The sequence below is a fragment of the Dermacentor albipictus genome, chromosome 2 (assembly GCF_038994185.2).
Source record: "Dermacentor albipictus isolate Rhodes 1998 colony chromosome 2, USDA_Dalb.pri_finalv2, whole genome shotgun sequence".
Lineage (NCBI taxonomy): Eukaryota > Metazoa > Arthropoda > Arachnida > Ixodida > Ixodidae > Dermacentor > Dermacentor albipictus.
The window spans coordinates 124690564-124708064 of NC_091822.1; the positions used below are offsets into that span (position 1 = coordinate 124690564).

At 44.5% G+C, this 17501-nt stretch overlaps 2 protein-coding genes across 2 annotated transcripts in view; one reads left to right on the forward strand and one right to left on the reverse strand.

Moving 5' to 3' along the window:
- Positions 1-1870: 1870 nt before the first annotated feature.
- CSN6 (COP9 signalosome subunit 6) lies at positions 1871-12934 on the reverse strand. Its single transcript, XM_065442787.1, has 4 exons — positions 12460-12934; positions 9145-9471; positions 5567-5848; positions 1871-2297 (listed from the first exon to the last, which is right to left on the reverse strand). Exons 1-4 carry the CDS (start codon positions 12742-12744, stop codon positions 2259-2261), a joined length of 933 nt encoding a protein of 310 aa, XP_065298859.1. The 5' UTR covers positions 12745-12934; the 3' UTR covers positions 1871-2258.
- A 619-nt stretch (positions 12935-13553) lies between these two features.
- Vps53 (vacuolar protein sorting 53) overlaps positions 13554-17501 on the forward strand; it is a 48443-nt gene continuing 44495 nt past the window's right edge. Inside the window, exons 1-4 of the mRNA XM_065442786.1 lie at positions 13554-13944; positions 14654-14784; positions 15162-15315; positions 15770-15885. Of these exons, the coding sequence (XP_065298858.1) occupies positions 13837-13944; positions 14654-14784; positions 15162-15315; positions 15770-15885 (509 nt within the window). The 5' untranslated portion in view covers positions 13554-13836. The remainder of the gene's footprint in view (positions 13945-14653; positions 14785-15161; positions 15316-15769; positions 15886-17501) is intronic.

Sequence of the window (17501 nt, forward strand, 5' to 3'; positions counted from 1 at the left end):
AACTCATTTAATGTAACCCTAACAACGACGCGGGGGGTCGAAAGGTTTCGTTTTCGCATGCCTCCGCAACGGCCATGCTTTCGCATATCAGTAGTTATCGCGTAGTGCTGCGCTGGTTTTGCTGGCTCGTGAAACTCGCAAAAACTATATGTAGCAGAGAATTCAACTTCCATATGATGTCGCGGGATGCCCAGAAGGTCTACGCCACTTGAACAAAGAGTAGCTGCAGTGGCAAATCCGCCACTCTGTCTTGGCTTGGTACCGCCATCTGTTGGGCGCCACTTTACTCACCGACGGCAGTAAAGGGTGGTGATGCCGTATGCAACGTCACCACTCTCAAGGTTGGGTGGCGGGAGATTTGAATTATGATAAATGCATACGGACCCTTCAGATGCAATTTTCTCGTAAAGTAAGTATTTTCTTGGCACGAAACAAAAGTTGCGAGGTTTCTGGAATGGTATTGAAACAGTCCACGTCAACTTAGTATTTGCCTTTAGTGCCCCTTTAAGGCACAGAAATGGGTGCACGACAGATCACGATTATTGTTGTCTGTCAAGGTACGTCCCAAAGGGTGCGATTTTGTTTAAGAGTGTACACTCGAAAAACAGTTGCACCCTTTGGGGTGTGTATTTGCCACACAGCAGTAATTATCTGTCTTTGCCACATTTCCTTTCTTTAACGCTGCTAGCCCGGTACTTCCAAGTCACAAACGGGATGCGCATTATCAGCATGACAGAGCATTCCCGACAGTAAAGTAACGAGCGCAGCGTTTTCAAGAAAGGAAACGCAAGCAAGACAGGTGACGATTATCGTTCCGTGGCATACACCCCAAAGGGTGCAACTGTTTTTAGAGTGCAGGAGTCAGTCTCGAGCATGGCTCTACAAGCTTTTTCTTTTACAGTGGATTGGCTGGCACGGACCTGTACCCTGGCCTGCAAGGTCGCTGGACTTTTTCTTTTGGGGCTGCGTGAAAGATCGTGTGTATAGCAGCGAAACTACCGCACCGGTAGCCCTAAAGGCAAAAATAAGCAGAGTCTGCCACGAGATTCCAACGTCGTTGTTCAAAGCTGCAACAGCACAAGAGTTGGAAAGAAACAAGTACTGTATTGCTTCACATGGTGACCAGTTTGAGCATGTGCTATATAAATGACAGTGAGAAATAGCCGCTCAAAACTGGTTTAATATGTGACTGTTTAACGCACCTTCATGATGTCAACATACAAAAAAGCTTGCGACAAAGATAGAAATATATGCTTGCTGGCAATACATTTGTACCAATGTCTTATTATATGATCGTCCCTGAGATAACGCATGCAGTTGAGATTGACAGCTGTAGAAACACACTCTGCTTGCTTTCCGGAGGCTAATAGGCCCGAATCTTCACACTTGCTTTTGCACTTTCTGAAATTCACGCTGCTTTTGTTGCCGTTCCCTCTGTCCAGATTCGCGTTATTGTATAGATCAGTCCTGTTGACCTGGACGAACTCTGTACCGACAGCGGCGGCCCCGGGCCACGCAGTGCCGTTCTGTGTGTGCGATCCCCGTACCAGCGCATGCAGCAGGGCAGAGTTAAACGCAGAGCCTAGGTATGCACACGTGGAGCGGCGTTCTTCTTGAAGTGTGAAACGCTCGCTTGGGCGGCATCTAGCGTGTGGGGCTCCACAGTGCAAGCGACATATGGCACTGCACGGGTCTCCACACTGAATATTCAAAAAATCGAATAGCAGATATTAGATTCGCGAATGCAATTATTCGAATGTTCACTAGTCGATTCGGTGACATTCAAGTATTTGCACACCCCTGATGGGAAATCTGTGGGTATAATTTGGTGTTTCATGAGAAAATAAAATAAAATACACAAAGCAGGATGTGATCGCCACTTTGTTTATTACTGCTCGCCTCGGCCAAAAATTGTTGCATTTACTCAAATAGAAAAAAAACGAAAAGAAGTGAAGCAACATTCTTTCCAACAAATTTGAATGACTGCTATGCACACGCACTGAGCTTTTGCTTGTATACAGTGCTGCGATGCCAACTGTATCACAAGATTTAGAGAAAAAAAAAAGAGAGCGAGAGAAGCACAGTCTGCTCACAGGTGTGCACAACAGATGGCACCATTGACGAGCAGGAATTACTCATTCTGAGAGTTTCTTCTTTTTGTCTAACAGGTGACGATACCGCACATCAAGTGAGCTTGCTTGTTGGGCTTGTTTGGTGCGCTTCCATTCTGTGCTGTCACTCGAAAAACGGCACAGTTCCTAGAAAAAGAGTCCCCGGCCCATGCGTCGTCCCATGCCCTGTATAAAGGGGAAAAAATACATATGTTGGCTATGACCAGGATTTGAACTGACTGAGATCTTGGCACATTAATGCTCTATTCATGGATTACTAGCTTTGTCATAACCCAAAATGATGAGCACATAAAAAAATCATGATGTTTTAGACAAGCTGTACACTTTTAACACCCTTTATTTGGACCAGTACTCCAATGCGTTATGCAAGCTCAGTGTGTCAGATATATGCAGCAGTTCCATAACGTGCATGCCGACAATGCTAGTCAATATAGAGGGTTTTCTCTTGCTGTTTACAATAGTAATGATTTAAAGCACAGTTGAACCTCATTATGGCAATAATGAATAAAACAAACAAAACAAAACCCCAGTTCAAATTTCCATAGAAACATGTTAGGTACCTTGATTTATTAACAAAGCAAGGCTTCCCTTTCAATGGATATAGCAAGTCACTTTTCTGGAAGCAAAACAATATGCGACTGTCAACTCCTTATAGTGAACGAAATGTAATGACAACAGCTGAAGGCAACTCGCATTTCCTCAAGCAAATGTGTTTAAGCAAGCAGTCCACAACACAGTTATGTTTAAACAATGTGCTGACACTACATTGACATTTGCTCTGAAAAGTGTCATTTGTAGTACTGTTATAGTATTATCCACCAGTCTGCGATGACAGACCGTGCGACCAAAGACATGCACCACGCATAACTCATTCCCGAACCATAGAATGGTCATTGCCATGAAAGCTGCCGTGCACTATAGTTTAAAGGGCCACCATTTTGCGTTGCCCTGACTGCAGCACTGCACAATCCTCCGGTGTCCATTTGCAAGGGCAAGCATGCAAATGCGGGCTCAAGTAGAATAACAAGGACAGCCCAAGTGCTATCAGCCGAAAAGTCGCACAGTAGCCACAAACTTACCACACGTGCGCAAGGGAAGACAGTGCCAACTTGTCAATCATAGACACATGCAGGCACTCTAAAAAAATAACTGTTTAGGCATGACAGTTCTTCTTTGCGCAAAATAATTATGGACTGACTTGAGCAAGTGCTATCGCTATTAACGATATGCCGCGCCCCAACCATAAGGTGCACTTACTTTTTCTTTATGTGTGTATGAAACTACGCTGTCTGCGAATTTTGGAGTACACTTACAATCGTGACAATGCAACAAAAGTTTCGACGATGTTCCACCAGTTAACAATTGTTTATGCTTTCTGGAAGCACAGTCGAGGATGGCAGAGAATTAGGTGGGGTGATGAAATTAGGAAATTTGCAGATACAAGTTGGAATCAGCTAGTGCAAGACAGGGGTAATTGGAGATCGCTGGGAGAGGTCTTCGTCCTGCGGTGGACACAAAAATGGGCTGATGATGATGCTTTCTGACTGATGAAATGGCCTGTCTGCCCTATGCAAAAGCAACCACAGCTAAAAGAGACTTCATAAAGTAGGCCCATTCGGGATCCTGAGAACTTGTTCGTATGCTTTTAACACCTCTCAGGTCTTCTGCTATTCAACTGCTCCTTCCTTTTCTGCAAGGTTACGCATATCTTTCTAACTTATCGCCAGCTGAAAACATGTTGACACCATAGACCCTGAAACGACTCTCTACTTTCTAGAGCCTATGCGGCGGAGAGCGAATGCAAAGTATACCCACGACTCTCCATAATCCTACTCTCAATGCTATCCGCAACCGCGTGCGAACTGAAAGACATCCCAAACTTCTTTAAGTGTTCCAAGACAGTGGCTATTACAACACGAAGCAAACCTGCTTCTAATAAATACACCACCTGCATGCTAAAGCTGATGCTCATCTCGTGCACACACGACTTGGCGAGTGAAGACTTGAGGCAGGGCATGGCTACTCCCTTTTTTTCACAACTTCAGAATGGCTGGAGTTTTCCTCGGCAAAGGTGATATTGAAATGGTAGCTATGTTTGGAAATGGAAAGTTCTTTCACGTTTAAAGAAAATCTGATTCATCATAACTAAAACTACAGCAGCACGTGTCCACACAGCTTTTCTTATTTTTGCACGTCTGATGCACCTGTGACACCATGCTTCTGAATTACTCCGACAATATTGCACGCTGTCATTTGTGATCCAGGCATTGAACAGACAGCATGAGCCCACCCGTATTTTGTTTTTGCACTTCTTCTGTCTTACCAAGCATCTTCTCACAGTGAAAGTGGCTTTCTTGCTATTGCAGTAGGGTGATTTACTAGTTTACAGCTCAAAGTACATTCTTTTCTGTTTAGCACAGTGTTCGGGAAGAGCACGAGAAGGAGCTGCCACAAATTAAAGCAGCCACCACAGAAGAGCACTGAAGAACTTGTAAGAAGTACATCACACATCTTTGCACAGCAAGCATCTAATATGGAACATTATTGAAATGGTGGAGAGCAGGAAAGCATTTAGTAGCCACTTTGTCTACTAATTTACTAATTTGGCTTTACTAATTTCTTCTGTGTTGTAAAATCAGTCTCACTAAGAATGAAATGTAGAAAAATGTTTTTTCAAATGCATATGTCAGTGAAGGAATAAAATCAGGCTGAATAGATTATACAAACCAGTTGTCTTGACAGTAGAACTCTGAGAGTTGTATTGGATCTGTTTTTATTTTAGCATGCTGCAGCCTACAGTCAAAAGCCGCAACTCTATAATGCTAATACTATACGTAACCGATCTACCTTTTGATGAAGCCTGTTGCCAAGTCACTCCGTCAAAACAGTCCTTTCATTTGAACATGTTGTTAAACAATGTAAAACTTGAAGCTTTCCAACATACAGAATAGATATTCAATTTCCTATGAGAACATGTCAAGAAAAGCAGATCATGTGACAATGGATGCACTAAAAATTTAAAAACTTGTTACTTGTCGAATGTTACCGCACATGTACAGACAAGTAAGTCCCACATTTCCGTGCCGCAGTCACCAGTGCACGCTAAAGCAGGCAGACTGACACCTTGCTGCTCCTTACCAAGCACCAGTTGCATACACAAATGCGATCCCTACCCATTGGTGTCCTGACAAGTGTTTCCTAATTGATGTACAGTCTGGCCAGCAGTGCAGACAACAGACACAAACAGGACAAGCCCTTGCCTCGTCACATGCACCGTTCCCGAAGCTGAACACAAACCAAGAGAACCAACTATATGCCCTGAAAAGCAACCACCAAAGCCACAAAGTGGCTTTGGCGGTTGTGGCTTTGGCTTGAGACAGGAGGAGGAGCAGGTGCAAGTCAGGCTAAGAACCAACAGCACGGCCCAAACGCACCTGTCGGTCGTACAGGAGGTTGAACTTGTTGACGAACTGGTTGATGGTGTTGCAGCCCTTGGTGAGGGTGCCGAGGTAGGTCATGAGGGCTACGTCGTTGCACTGGTTGTAGAACTGGCCCTGGAAGCTGGGCGTGTGCAGCACGGGCAGCCGGTGGCAGAGGCTGAACGCATCCCGCAACACCTCGTGGTTGGCCGGCAGGGTGCCCGCGGACACTGCCTTCACATACTCCAGTACCAGACGCACCCTGCTGTGCAGCATCTTGATGGCGCTGTGCTGGGCCTGTGTGCGTCGCTTTCGCTTTAAACAGCTACACTCACGGACAACTTTCTCTGTGCCGATGAAGAAAAGCTATGAAGGCAAAGCACGCACAAGTAAGAGCATTCCTGAAGTCCCACACTCTCATCCACATTAGCTAAGGGAGTAAAGAAGATAAACAACTAGTTAAAAAAAAAAAAGCAAGATAACACGAACCACACCACTGAGTGTTAAATTTCGCTTATTTTTCTGTTGTACTCTTTCAAATTAGGGCAAATGCAAAACAGTCACACGCAGAAGTTATGCCGATTCAGTATTCACTCCAAGAAACCAAAAACCCTGTCAAACACTGCCCAAATACCTGGAACACTGACACATTTGCAGAAGGTCTGCTCCTGTAGCTTTCCCTTCATTGCCATAGAAAACTGCCCGTGAGTATATAAGATCTAAGGTTGGAAGGGCCAGTTGATTGTACATGCTCAAGCAAAATATGCAAACTGACAACTCGCATGTCATGTGCGTCCTTTTTGTGTGTTCTTGTGCCTCAGTAGCATGTTTCATTTCAATACTGTCAACAAGCCTTGTCAACCACCACCGCATAGACTTCCGCAACCATTCACTAGCACCACCTAAGCATCACAGCAAATGACAATGGCGATAACAGGACAAAAGAATTCTGTGGATTTATCAGAAGGGCTGAAAAATAAAAAGCTTGTTGCCTGCTGGCGTGGAGGCTGTGTGTTCTTTCTGCTGCTGTCTGCCTATAGCAAACTGGTGCTCACTGCTTCACGTCTCTGCCTCTGAGGTGATGTCCCCTGTGGTAGTGCCATAATGAAGTAATGAGGGCTGACATTTACTTGACACCACTCGGCTTTCAGCTCAATACATCTACCATAATCTGAGCCATTCAAACGAATATCTCAGAAGTGCTCCAGGAGAATCCAACAAAGTGAACTTGTGTTCAAAGAAGACTGCCTAAAGGTTTCAAATGTAAGCATAAACCACAATTGCGACAGCAAGAAAATTAATGAAGTTTTTGCTAATTGCACATTAGATTAATTCATTTGGTCACAAAAATTGTGTCTGCCAAAGCGCATAAGCCACTCGCATGGCGTTTTTATTAAAATTACTGTTAGTTTGACTTTGAAGACCGTGTACATATTCCATTTGTGTTTTTCACTGCGACAGCTGTTAAGAGCTTGAGACCAAGTTCGCTACGTCTATCTGTCTTCTGGATTATGCTGTTGTTGTCATGCTGTCACCGTAGACATTGGGCCATATCCTCATCTTCACATTTACCATGTGGCAAAGAAAAACAAAACTTTGCCCACTAATGACACTGCATATCGGTCTCATGCACCTACGGCAATGTGCAGTTGCGAGCTGTCTGTGCTGACCACTGAGCTATTACTCTATGTACTTTCGTGCTTAGCGGTTTGTGCAGGGGTTTTATGCACAAGAGTATTGGCGCCTGCGCAAATACTATGTCGGAGGTGATGGCAGGCAATACTGTAACGGGCGAAGATAATGGTCAGCGCGTTGCAAAGTTGTTGTTCTTGAGAAGATGGTGGCATCTACTCTAAGAGCCTTCCACATCAAAACTTGGCGACAGCTTCAACACACGCCCTTACAACATTTCTCACACAGGTCAGCTGGTATGCGGTGGAGCAGTCGTTTGCTGTGCAGCTTTTAGTGCAGCAGTTATTGCCAGTGCTCCCTTTCAAAACATTGCCGACTTAAATCTCTGTCAATTAAGTGTTGTCGTCATTCTGCTGCCACTGTTATCATCATGATAATCACTGTTGCACATTGTTGGGAATGGTTGGGGTAGTTGGAAGAATAATTGCTATCACTGCAAATGAATAGAGTGTCATAGGAGTTGCCGAAGTTTGCTTATTTCCTTTTTCTTTTCTACTTCAAATAAGTTTTTTTGAAAGTTATACTATGGCAAATGATGCAATTCGATTTCTCCAGGTTGATTAGTACTTGCAGAGGCAGGCTTTACCTGCATGACAAACTGCAATCTTTGGTTTGGTAATTAACCAAATTTCACTAATTACAACATTGTTCACTTTGAGGCAAGCGTTGCAAACCAATGCAGGGTCGTAATATCCATTTAGCAGAACCCCTGAGATTAGCAGCTGTTTTGAGGTAGCCATCCCCAAGATGTGCTACGAAATTCATTGATGTTTGTATTAGCCGTGGCCCATGCTATGCAAGGGAAGGCTATGGGAAACTATTAATTGAAACAACAATGTGTCTCGTAGAACATTCTGTGTACCTCAAAACTGGCATTAATCGCATGGATTATGCTAAGTTGATGCAGCTTCATTAATTCCACATTTTAAATATGCGCCCTTGAGTAAATGATTAATAATTTATTAAGCAGAATATGGGCAGTCGGTAAACTGAATGTCGTGATTTGTTCTAGAAATAATGGTTATTCAAGCAATCGAAAGGTAGAATTGTGCTTTCTTCCACAGACAACATTTTAAATATCTGATCAGAGTAAGAACACACAGCAAAATGTGGGACATAACAGATGGAATGAAGAGAACAAAACAACCCACAGACACACAGGAAAAAGAAGGGGACATGAATTATGGGGTCTCAAATGTGCCCTTAGGATAAAGGAATGACAACACATTAGTGCAGACAATCACAAGGGCATTTATTGCGCCTTTATACACTAATCTAGCCAGGCGAATTATTACTGATGGGCACGGGATAAACCGAGGAAGTTCGAATTCACCGCAACCAGATAGCGAGTGAATATGTTTGCCTTTGTATGCAACAACGTTGGACAGTCATGCGAACAGTGGCGTGTTCAAATGATTATGTTCGTCCATTCTGGTGTCCTGCTCCTAAGCCTTTCGCCAGATGGTCCAGTGAATGGATGGTGAGCACGCGAAACGTTCATGCAGCTCGCTGACCCCAAACCAAAGAAGAACTGGTTATACTCCCTTTTGCGCACGAGTAACCCCCCAAATATATGGTGTTGGCAGCACAACTCTTGTGCCATCTCTCATATCAATCGGCAAACACACCGCCCATATGCGGTGCCCTGCTTCGCAGGCAAGCCGGATTACAGGAGATGCAAGAGCCATGCAGAAAAAAAAACGTCAGTGGACGTGCAAGAGTCGAGCGTCCCCATAGAATCCACGGCATGTGTGTTGGCACCTCGATGTTGATAGATTCATATTTGCATGCACGATACGATTTCCTCGAATAGGTTTTTTTCCAAGCAAACACTCTCAGTGAGCTAAGGGCAAATACAAATAGAACAAGGGCTGTTTACCGCCACTTACGAAACACCTTACCTGCAAGTGCTGGGCCACAAGGGAGCTTTCACCAGACTCGCCGGCAGCTGACATGCGTGCCATGTGGTCAAGACCAATGCGCTCAGCCTCCTCAGTGGCTAGCGTATAGGGCAGCTCGACGAAAAGCATGGTGGCCTGCCCATTGACCAGGTCGATGACTGACTCGTACATGGCCACGGGCAGCTGACTGTGACGTGCCTGCGGGTTCAGCTTGAGCAGCACGGGACTCTCATTGATGCAGCATATCTGCCGGTGCACCTGGATGTCTGACTCGGTCGGTGCGCCCCCCGTTGTGTACCAGCCAAGAAAGTCCAGGTCGCTGAACACCTGTAGCGCAGGCACTTGGTTGAATGATGGCCATTTATGTCCCAAAGTAACTGCTGAGATGCAGAAGGTGCTACAGTTCAGGGCACCATATTAATTTTGACCACTGGGGGTTCTTTAACCCTTTCTCTACTGCTGACCAATACAGTTGCCGTAAGGAAGAATAGTTTGTTGTGTGAACCGATGATGAGTATATCAGCCGACTTGTTTTTAGGTTAAGTTTCCAACAGTAGATGGCGGAACTTGTGACAGTGACAAATGTGCAGCTTTTTTTTTATTATTAGCAGCATGGCTGCCTGCTCATCCTATTTCAGGAATATTTGGCACAGTTTTCATCAGTTACTGCAGAACAGGAAGGGTTAAAGTGACACACTAACAAATTCAGGCAAATGTGAGAATTCTAGTTTCAGTAATAAATTGAGGTCCTCAGCACCCCTCGAGTTGGTTTTGCATAAAATAAATGGCTTACTTACTGAGAAATGTGCAAGTGAATAAGGCATGTCTCTTGAAGACAACCCAACACTTGTTAAAATGAATACAAGTGCATCATCCGCGCACTGAAGCACCACAAGAATCCTGCACTGAGGCAGCGCTCTGCTAGGCACAAGCATGCTTGAGAATCGGAGGGTTACGAGAGAGGTTGCCACACTCCAACAAATTGTGAGCATTGTGAAGAGGCAGTGTCAGCGACTATAGCAACTATTGCCAATGCATATGTAATCTTTGTACCAAGAAAGCTGAAAAGCAGAAGACCATTGCAATAAAATTTAGGTCACCTCCAGATATCTCTACACATTAATTTTTGTTGCTCACCTTGGCTGCAATGGCTGCAGAATTTGCTACGAGTATGGCATGAGAACTCCAGCTGTAGCACTACCCAATGGAACTTAGCCAATGGCCGACGGTTGGTAACAAGTCAGGAAGAAGTTGGTGGCCGACTTAGTCGGCCAGACAAGCGAGGCCCACGGTCCGCTCAGGCCTGTCTAGTGGCCAGACAGTTCGACATAAACAATTCTAATGCTTCTTCTTTACTTCTTGATCTGCAGGCTGCCTTGATAGTGAGCCACTCCAAAGTCTAAATGCAAGATGCGAACTCCGTTGTGATGCACTGGATCTTCAATACCCAAGACAAAGAGGACGCACTGAAAGGCTGCAGGAAGGTTAGGCAGGGTGCAAACTAGCGGGCATGACTGAAGTTTACTGAACTGATTTTTGATATTACCAGTGTATGGACTTTATACGGTACATATATCAGCGTTACTTACAAAACATCACTACCAAGTAAAGTATGTTTCCTAATTTCTGCAGTACAGTTGTTAGTCTAGTCATGTGCAATTAAACATGTCGACAAATTTGAGCGCTTCTGCCCCGTATGCTTTACAGATATTTGTCCAATAAATGGATCAAAAGAATTCGCTGCATTCTGTAGTTGTGTGTGCTGACCTTGCACTAGTGTGCATTCTTTAGCTGCACCAAATTTTTAAAAACTTGTCTGGCAAATAGCACAATTCTAACCCTCAAGATAAATTACTCGATGAGCTTGGCCATTACTTCTACAAGAAATCTGAATGCTTCATGGAATAACGTAATTACACTAATTGACTTTGTAATTAATTACTTTACAGCACATATTTCCCTTCTCGAATAGTAGCCAGTGAGTTTGTTTAGAATATCCATTTGGAACGAATTCTGAGAATGGCACCGGTTTCAACGTAGGCACCGTCAAACTTGCAGCAATAAAAATGCTCTGTTATGCGACTTACATTGTTATGACACATTTTTATGCATTAAACACAAAAGTAACTGCAACGCCAATTCATTTCATCAGACACTTCAAAAATTAGTATCTCGAAACTGGTGCAGTACCAAGAATTCGTTCCTAGTAGATGCGCTTTGCGAAGTCGCCTCCTATGTTCCGTAAAGTGAACAATTAGAAAGTTAATTAGTGCAAGTATGTTAATTAACCAATGAAGTATTTTGATTTCTAGTAGAAGTAATGGCCGCCTCATCATGTAATTTAGCTCAAAGTTTAGAATTGTGCCATCTCCCACAGGTAATTATTAAAAAATTTTGGTACAGCTAAAAAGCACCTCATATAAATGCAAACAGATATCAAATGAGCGGCCTACCAAATTTTGATAATTATCACTTGGCCAAGGATGGTCCTAATGTGGTTAACAGTTGGCCTTTCAGGTCGGCCCAATGTCACTGGCCATAACATCGGCCAACGTGAGGCCAGTGTCAATCCCCAAATGTGGGCCTCATTCAGCAGCTGATCATGGGCCGAGGTTGGCCAGTTACCTCGGGCTACCGTTGTGCCGATAAATTTTGTGCCATTGGGCAGTGTTTTATGCAGCATGTCCAATTGTGTGCTCTAATCAAGTGCCACAAATGTAGATTAGAACGTAGTGCGCCCAAACGTTAAAAAAAAAAAAAATCGTCTCACTAAAGGATGTGACTTGCAGTATGGTGCAGAATATGGTGCACTGCAGTTGTACAAACCACGGTGAAAACACTGCAGTTCAGTGGTCTGAATGAAATTATCGCGGTGTTTTCAATTGTCATCCCACAATAACAACGCTATTCTAACCACCAGAATACATTTGAGCACACTCATGCTGGTATTACGAAACGCACAGTGCGGCTATCCTGAGCCAATGTTTAAAGCATATAAGATGAGCCCGCAATGGCTAGAACAGACGCAACGTGCTAGTATATGTAGTAAACAACCACATGTATTCATTGCTAAACACAACGGAGACACACGAGATTGGGTCGGTCACTCCGTGTCGACATCAACTTTTTTCTGGACGTGGGTCAGTTAACACGAGGGTGCAATAACCTCGACCACTTCTATGTCACAGAGCAGTGACAGGCTGGCGTTTTCAAAAGCGTACAGCAACCACGGATTCAAAATGTGTCACGCAGTAAAATAAACATTGACCTGTGACACTTCTTCTATATATCGTTACTGGAATTAGACACGGGTACCTGCTTGAACTGCTGCTCCTTGACATTGTAGTAGTCGTTGTCAATCACAATGTTCCCCTCAATGGTGTTGAACACAAGCTCGAAGGAGTTCATGACTTCGATGCTGCGACCCTTCTGCTTGCCAATGAGGGCACCAATCACTTGCTGCGCCTTGCCTTCCTGGGCCTTTATTCGCGTCCAGTGCTCGGAAATGTTCATAATCACTAGCGGATGCAACGAGACACACACACTGCCTGTGGTGCCCGAAGCAGCCATCACATTTGCTGGTACCTCGTCCACCTCCATGGCGGTTAACGGCCTTGTCAAAGTAGTTCTGCACAACTGGACGGTTCACCCGGCCCTTTTTGGACAACGGCTTCACAAACGCGTCGCGCGCAGAGCTAACGCTTCGCTCAATCAAACCAGCTGCTGGACCCACATTGATCGTTTCTTACGGACGACGGCACGACGGCTCTTATCGGCTACCGTCTAGCCACTGGTCTAGCCATAGCCATGGCCTCCTTTGAGGCCATGCCATAGCACACCCTTCGTTATGCTTCTATGAGTATAGTAACTCTATGCTTCTATGCTTCTTTATGTGCACCATAGAGTTACAGTAATACGCGACTCGGTGCTGTGCAACAAATGCGAAGCGTCTTTTCAAAATCTAAAGGCACCGAAAATTTTAAGCAACAGGTGTGCGCGTTTACTAAGACCTAAAAGTTTAATGACTAACTTTAGAGCTAATGCCACTTCTAAATAAAAATTGTTTATTTGTCTGGCTGTAGATGGCGAGACAGCTTGTAAAATACATTATTTGAACTGGGTGAATATTTATTTTTAAAAATAAATGCGTGGTGCACCACAAATTACAGAAACTGCTAAGGCCTTAATTTCACAATTGAACCAAACCCTTAGAACAGAACTTTAAGAAGTAAATGCAAAAAGGTATGCAAAACAAGGTATGCAGAAGCAAATATTTAATATACTTCATTATTTTAAAATACAAAGTTAATTTCACTAAAATTGGCGAACTACTAGTTTGTATGTAGAAACCATGCGTCAAAGTTTAGTGTATTAGAGTAAACACACCTCTCTGTACAAAATTTACCTGTCCAGCTGTAACTTCGCAAGGGGGAGAGCTGCCTTTGAACGTTGTAAGAAGCTGAACCGCTACTGTTTAATAGATTAAGAGAACCGAAAACATTTCGCGACTGGTCGTCTGGAACCCGCTGATCCGCCGTGTTGATGTTTCTCGGTCTGCCGATGTCATGCCGCTTTCAATAAAACGAGAATTCAGGAACCGACGCATTGTGGTGGAGCCTGATCGAGTCGCAGGAGCTAGCACTGTATGATCTGCAATTGCCTGGACGGTGTGTCCCAGCGTAGCAAGCCGACATGGCCAACGCAATGGGAATCGAGCTGGACGATGACATTATCGTGGATGAAGATGCCCTCAACGCGTTTGTGAACTTTCCACCCGAAGTTCAGGCTGCCATAGAACAAGTGAGTTGATTGGTACAAACTATACAGTGTGGTGATTACGCTGTGATCATTTCTTGACGAGGACAAGCTTCAACTTGGCAGGTGCCGGTTGACCCAGAAGAAGGTGACTGGACTGGATCACCGGCTTCTTTCCGGCTGCTGGAATTTTTTTTTTTCCCGCTCTCTCATTTATGGATCCTATAGCTCCTAGCCATATATATAGAGAGATCAGCTAGCTATCTGGTCGTTCCATTCAGCCCCTCCTGAGCATTTGCATATGGCTCACTACTTCTTTAGGATCGAGTCAGCTATCAAACTGGTTTAGCAAAAGTCTTCATGTATTCGTTATGCATACAGCGTAACGAAAAGACAATAGATGTGAACCAGGTCTTGGTGTGGACGTACGTGTGAATGAAACCAAAAATGGCGATCACAGCTGAGGATTTTTAAAGATATGTGTAGTGTCTGTAGGTGTTTAACCCTGCGAACTATGCGTCGCAGTTGTGATCCTAAACTAATCTTCAAAGGACAACTATGCTGTCTGTACAACCTTAGATCGAATAATTCTTGTGGTGCCGTGTATTGCGCTGAGAAATATGCGCTAACGTACTTAAAACAGCTAGTCTTGCTGTGATCCAATGTTGGTGCTTAGTATATACCTATAAGCGTGTGTCACTTTATTGCGTGGCACTGAGCATTCGTTTTATCTGTTTTGTTATCACTCTGCCAGGTATTTCCCAGTACAGACCCGCTGGACAGCCCCAACTTCAATCCCGTGGACTATATCAACACATTGTTTCCTACAGAACAGTCGCTTGCCAATGTTGACGAGGTCATAGCACGAATGAAGACAAAGATCAGGTATGCATTGTTACGTTGCCTCCCATCCTTTCCATTTAAAGTGGGCCTATAGCAGCTAGTTGAAGAAAGGATCCACTATAGGCACTGCTGTTGCAAACGTTGTAAGGTTTGCAAGAAGTGTTCGATGGTTCTTCTGAGGGCAACACTGCACTGTTGCCTTGAAAAAGATGTTTGGATGAAAGCTGCCCTTAGAGAGCAGCATAGTTGAACACCAGCTAATTTAATAGCTTTTTGGGGTCAGAGACTTCCTCTACAGTTGTGAGGTCCTTGTTCATTCTTTGTGGATTGTTCATGAGTTTTAACCTTGGTTGTTCACCTGTGTACGGAGCCTTGGTTCACGACTGCCCCCAAGTTTAAGAGTGCGACTTTCCGTGCAGACGTTTGGATGACCAGATCAGGACAGTCGTCCGTGGCCAGAGCAACCTTGGGTCGGATGGACGGGCATCCTTGGAAGAGGCACAGCGCTCCATTCACCAGCTGTTTCTTTGCATCCGTGACATCAAGGAGAAAGCCGAGAAGTCCGAACACATGGTATGCATGGAGCTTGTGAACTTGGGATGCAGGCAATACGAAAGTTAGACTTGGAATTGGGTGGTTCCTGCACCTATGAGCATTGATCATCGAAAGCTGATGATTGTGCTCATTGCTGTCCTACTTGGTAACTAACTGTAATGAGTCACTGTCTGGTTATTAAATGATAAAATATAGGTGCTATCTTTCTCTGAAGTTATGAAGCCACTGCACACATGACCATGCCTGCTCCTGACAGCCCCTGTTGAACTTTTGTCACTCCATTGATCAGCTATCAAGATTAAGAGCGACAGTGTAGCTCACTCTCCTGCTCCGGTAGAGTGTGAAGTGTGCTCCAGGAGTGTTGCATTTATTTGCATGCAGTGCACAAGCCTTCCGCACTGTTTTTTTTTTATGTTCATGTTTATATTTATGTTCTCAGTACATGTGTTTATCTCTCTATATGTGAGTACAGGTGAAGGAGATCACACGAGACATCAAGCAGTTGGACAATGCTAAGCGGCACCTGACAGCCTCTATAACGACGCTGAACCATCTGCACATGCTTGTGGAGGGGGTTGACGGGCTCAAGTATGTTTTTCGCTCCCTACTCACAGTGTTTCGTGCCTAACTGTGCTATGGCTGGGTCACTTAGTATTGTTTTTTATTACGATGTATTGCTGGACGCAGTACATTCTCAGCTCTATGCACACATATCATGGTTTATGTCTGCTTTCATTCAGATAATCACCTCTGTGTAAGTTTTTTGTGTCCTTTCTTCATTGAGGAGAAGAGCTCCGAATACTCCATTATGGCCAGCACTAAAAAAGAATGTTACAGGGGGGGGGGGGGGGGTATTCTGTAGGAGTCCACAGAGTGGATTGTCCATTTCGGCCGCTGCTGATTGGCTGGGGCCACTCATGTCTGCCTCGCTTGTGCGCCTGCATCCAAGCAGCAGCAGCAGCCAAAATGGCCAGTCCACTAGGTGGCCTCTTACAGAATACCCGCCCAGTGCAGGAACTTACATGTACAATAGAGCTAGAACACCAAGCTGTCGATGCAGTGACAAATGAAAGCAGAGCGGGTGAAAAACGACTGACTTTGTCACAGGTGTCGAGTGGGACCTTCAAAGGTTCATTGCGATAGACATCACTGTTGCCCACGCAGCACAGGAAATCTGCAAACAATTTGTGAGCTTGGGCTTGCAGGGCACTGCTGCCTGTTTTGAGTCAGTAGGCTGCATAGAAAGGGCACTTTACTCCTGCATGAAAGCAAAGTGAGCTCTTCTGAAGGAAAATACAACAAAATTTGCTAAGCTGAATTTTAGCGCTTGTGTGCGTGTTCGTATGCAGCACTATTATCTTATACTACAACAGAATTTAAAGACGCAAAAGTGGGTTTGCTTCGTCAGTCCATTTGTGCCTTTCATTATAATGACTGCTGCTATCGTCGTCATCAAACCAGCTCCTCACCCTTGCTGTAGTGTGAAGAAGAACATAAACTTTGCCTACCACTGGCAATGATGTTTTAACTTGTGTTTCTACAGCAATGTGTAGTTAGGAGTTGGTTGCGCTATCATGCAGTTGTGGCGGTTGGGTAATTCGTGCTGAGTTTTGTGTGCCACACGGACTCTGAGAGTTGCGGCACCTGCGCGTCATATTTCGGAGGCTTCAGCAAGCACTTAAGCTTTGGGAATCCCCGAAGTCTGCAGATTTTTTTTATCATCAGCCTATTTAGCGGACATTAACATGCTTTGAGAAGCTGCTTGCGTGTTTTAACAAAAGAAGTGACAATGTGCCGCTGTGCTTCAGTTTCAGTTTATTTGCGTAACTCATGAGTGTCTGTTCATACTGGAATATGCAGCAGAAGGTCCAACAGTAGAGCTGTATGGGGACCTCCTGTGCGTAAAAGAGTGGAGTAGTACGCTTAAAATCATGCCCTTGTGTCCTTGTTTTTTAAAGAGAGTCTTTCCTAGGTCCTTTTCCTGACTTTGCATAGATGACTGTCGGGTCGATCAAACTGGGCCGATCCTTAAAACAGCGACTTGGTGGACCCATCCTCATACCAGAGCATCATGTGTGTACCCACAAGGGTTTTAATGCGGTTTCCTATGCAAACCCATCCTGGGTGCAGCAGATCATTATAGCACCCACAGATTCCTCATAGCATTAATCAGCAGGGCTAACCAATAAGTGTGCACAGCAGCA